The 4,402-nt window shown below is 29.3% G+C and overlaps 1 protein-coding gene across 1 annotated transcript; it reads right to left on the bottom strand.

The window, feature by feature from the left end:
• Positions 1-927: 927 nt before the first annotated feature.
• Positions 928-3,073, bottom strand: LOC123295884 (zinc finger protein 271-like). Its single transcript, XM_044877344.1, has 4 exons — positions 2,689-3,073; positions 2,419-2,586; positions 1,915-2,073; positions 928-935 (listed from the first exon to the last, which is right to left on the bottom strand). Exons 1-4 carry the CDS (start codon positions 3,071-3,073, stop codon positions 928-930), a joined length of 720 nt encoding a protein of 239 aa, XP_044733279.1.
• Positions 3,074-4,402: the final 1,329 nt, after the last annotated feature.

Here is a 4,402-nt window from a genome sequence, read left to right as displayed (position 1 = left end):
CACCTATGACAAAATTTTTATACTAACATCATTATTTTTAAGCGTTACAAACTTGGGACTAAACTTAATATACTATGTATATTTCATATATACATGGTATAAAAAGAGTGAAAAATTTAAATAAAAGGAAAAATTCATTTTTTTAAAAGTAAAAATTTTATCCATTTTTTTTTTTTGATATGTACTACTATCAAATTTATAAAAAAAATATTTCCCCTACTCCCCTACTGCCCTGATAAAACCATCCGGCTCAAAGCATGCGCGTTACGACAGAGACAACTTTTTTAATTTTTTTTAATATTAAATTAAACTGACCAATTATTTATATTAGCTGACCAATTATCAGCGAATGCTTCCCGATCGCGCATAGGTGGAGTTTTTTAATTTTTCTGCGAATGAGGTGCTAAACTTATTAATTGACCTTGAAAAACTTTAATCTTTAATAAAAAATTTTCTGATGCTGACCAATTAATGAGACCAACTGACCTTTTATGACCAATTTCTGACCTTTCAGATGGTATAATTGGTCAATCGAAATTCCGCACATGAGGTGCTAAGATCGCGGAGCTCATAATTTTTGTATATATTTTTAATATTTTGTAACAGGAGAATATGATTTTAAAGAGTGAAATATATTTATGATTATTTAAATCCCACCCCCTGACAGAATAGTGATTTATGACATATGTATAACTGACGTTATTTATAACAAGAGGGCGGGTTATATGCATAATTCAAGCTATAAAAAGCGTGGAAAATTTTTACCATCAGAAAAAATTCATTTAATTTAAAATATGTTAGCCCACACCAAGATACAAACCATCGTACATTGGTTTCATAGGCAAGTGCTATACCCACACAGCCAACCGGGTTATTAATAACTAAATAATTAATTTAATACTTACCCTTATTAAATAATTAATGAATTCATAATTCTGTTGTGAAAGTAAAAATAGGATAGAAAATTTAAAAAATAGAACAAAAAGAATATATGACGATTTTTATTTATTTATAACAACAACAAAATTATATAGTTTTCATGAAAAATCATATTGTACATTTTCATAAAACTAATTAACAGAGATTTTCCTTTTCTTATTAAAGTTTTTATTCAAAATAAGTAAACTTCTATTACTTGTTATCGCAGTTGTATCTGTGACAACGCGGCGACGAATACACGAACGTCCTTTTGTGTGCTCCTTTCTTTAACACATTGAACATTAAAGATTTATTCGCTCTGAACAGAAATCAATTAATTTTATACCCAAAACTATTTCAATAAATGCTACTTAACAATACAAAAAGCAATTATTTAAATATATAATACATTGTTTTGAATTGAAGCTTTTAAAATTTTTAATCATAAATGGAGGTAAAGGTAAATGTAATAAATTAGCGACGTAGGGTACACCATAGAAATTAATAGCTAGTTAAACAAGTTTAACATAGATGGCACCACGCCAAAAATAAATTTTTAGTTCAATAGGTTTATCATAGATGGCACCATCGCCGAACTTAATATGTAGTTCAACGGGCTTTTCATAGATGGAACTACTGTCGAAATTAATAGTCAGTTCAACAAGTTTACTGTAGGTGGCACCACCATCGAAATTAAAGGTTAGTTCAACAAGATTACTATAGGTGGCAGCACCATCGAAATAAATATATTAGTTCAACATGTTTATCATAGATGGCACAATCGTCGAATTTAATAGGTAGTTCAATATGTTTACCAGATGGCATTTGGCTGTTGAAAGTTTTATTATAAATATCACACGAAAAAGGTTTATTTCTCTGCGATATGATGTCGTTTATGTTGAATCCATCTTCTTTTAGTAGTAAATTTTTTATTACAAACATCACATAAAAAAGGTTTTTCTCCAGTATGAGTTCGTTTATGGCTGATTAAATTACCCTGTTGAGTAAATGTTTTGTCACAGACATCACATGACAACAATTTATCTCCGCCATGAATTCGTTGGTGTAAAATTAGATTACCTCGTTGAGTAAATGTTTTCTTACAATTATCACATGAAAAAGGTTTTTCTTGACTATGTATTCGATTATGTATAACTAAAAACGTTTTTTGAGTAAATTTTTTATCACAAATATCACACGAAAATGGTTTTACTTCGATATGATTACGCTTATGTAGTACTAAACTACTTCGCACCGTAAATTTTTTATTACACACATCACACGAAAACGGTTTTGAACCATTATGAACTCGTTTATGCGAAAGTAAATAATATTGACGATTAAACATTTTACCACAAATATCACATGAAAATGGTTTTTCTCCACTATGGATTCGTTTATGTTCAGCCAAATAGTGTTGAAGAGTGAATTTTTTTTCACAAAAATCACAACTAAAAGGTTTTTCACCACTATGAATTCGTTTATGTGTGAGTAAATTACTTTGTTGAGTAAATGTTTTATCGCAAATATCACAAGCAAAAGGTTTTTCACCACTATGAATTCGTCCATGTTTATATAAATTACCTTGTTGTGTAAATGTTTTTCCACAAACGTCACAGCAAAATGGTTTTTCTCCAGTATGACTTCGCTTATGAGTAGTCAAACGACCTTGTCGAGTAAATGATTTATTACAAATATTACACGTAAACAATTTTATTTCAGTATGATTATGAACCGAAACATCTTCTTCTCTATGTGCCTCTGAAATACTCTCTTCCGTTTCCTCTTTAATTATTAATTCTGTTAATGTCAATGGTTCAACCTTAACATTTTCATTTTTGATCAATAACAAATGGCTAATATTTGGAACGTTATCATACTGATGATCCTGTGAAACCTTCTCTCCTGTTGCTGGTTCCTCTTTAATTGCAATTTCTTGAAATGTCAGTGGTTCACCCTTAACATTTCCATTTTTAATCAATAACAAATGGTTTTTATCTTGAACATTATCATATTGATGTTCCTTTGAAATACTGTCTTCTGTTTCTGATTCCTTTTTAATTAATATTCCTTCAAATGTCGGTGGTTTAACCTTAACATTTTCATTTTTGTTTAATAACAAATGGTTAATATCTTGAACATTATCATACGACATTTTCGTTTTGTTATTATTTAGGTATCCGTATCTTCTTTCCACAGTTTGGGCGTTTAAACTGACATCAAAGTGGACATTTTTTGTAAACAAAACAATGTCTACTTCAATTTATAGCGATTATTCACTTTCAATTGTAAAATTACAAATGGAAAACTATTGAAATCTGACATATGGGCGGGGCTAAAAAAAACATGGCTGACATAAAGTGACAAATTTTAAAAATAACATAGCAATACATACCCTTTGTGTATTTTTTCAAGAAGAGAATGATTAATATTAATGAAATTTGTTGTTGGGGACAAACAAAACCGAGAAATCGTAATTTTATTGAAGGTGAAAGACTTTTTAAAGCAGGTCATGTGATTAAATTTGGAAAAAATCAAGTCGAAAGTGAGGAGGATGTGCTCAGTTTAACGTCATACTGTTTACAAACAACTACTTTTACTGTTTACAAACAACCCCAAATTTCCAATGCTCAACACTAAAAGCTGTAACTTGAAATTGTCCTTGAACACGTTAATCAGACGGTCCTTAGTTCTTGCTATTATGGCAATATCGTCTGCATATGCGCATAATTGGGTGGTCTTGTTGAAGATGGTTCCTCTCTGATCAATCGGTTGTATTGCTTTATGCAGTGCTATGATTAACAGCGTAGTGGACAGCCAAACTCCTTCCTTCGATAATATCAAACTTCGTACGATATGTTGAATGGCTCGCTCAGACTATTGTCGACTTTCACCTTCGCTCTTGAAATATCTATCTTGTTTATTTATAAAAAGAACTATTCAGGGAAAGCAAAGATACTTTAATTAACATAATTATTAAGGGTTTCGAATTATTCGGATTTGATTTTTATAGGGTAGTCATGGGAGTTTTTAAATAATAAACACAACACAATTTCAAAAAAACAACGAACAACGTAATTTATATTTGACTGGAATGTTACCAAAAAAAATGAAAACATTATTATATATAATAATATTAAATATAATATTTGAAAAAATTTTAATAAATTCATTTTCATCTACTTATACAATAATACATAAATATACAAAGTTTAATAATTAATGCAGATAAATCTATTTATCAATCAATCAATACAAGAAGATATTTTTTTTAAATACTTTTTAAGAATTGATCTTAGAAAAGAAAACAAAATAAATTATGCGTAAACTTCATTGTTATCAATATTAGTTTTATATACATCACGGCTAGTTTCTCTCTGTTGCGTTCATTATTTTGTAATTGGACCTAAATATCTTTTTTTTCTTTTACATTTTCAATACATCGGGGTGCCTTAAAAACGTGGTGAAAATTGATTTTATGAAA

This window comes from Chrysoperla carnea, chromosome 3, assembly GCF_905475395.1.
Source record: "Chrysoperla carnea chromosome 3, inChrCarn1.1, whole genome shotgun sequence".
NCBI lineage: Eukaryota > Metazoa > Arthropoda > Insecta > Neuroptera > Chrysopidae > Chrysoperla > Chrysoperla carnea.
This window is presented reverse-complemented; position numbering and strand designations above follow the sequence as displayed.

Excerpts from the sequence above, each read along its gene's own strand:
- LOC123295884 (XM_044877344.1), bottom strand. The coding sequence starts at position 3,073 with ATGTCGTATGATAATGTTCAAGATATTAACCATTTGTTATTAAACAAA. Across the intron at positions 2,587-2,688 it reads TAAAGAGGAAACGGAAGAGA|GTCGTTTGACTACTCATAAG; the intron begins GTATTTCAGAGG and ends TTACTCGACAAG. Across the intron at positions 2,074-2,418 it reads TAAAACATTTACTCAACAAA|TTATACATAATCGAATACAT; the intron begins GTAATTTACTCA and ends AAACGTTTTTAG.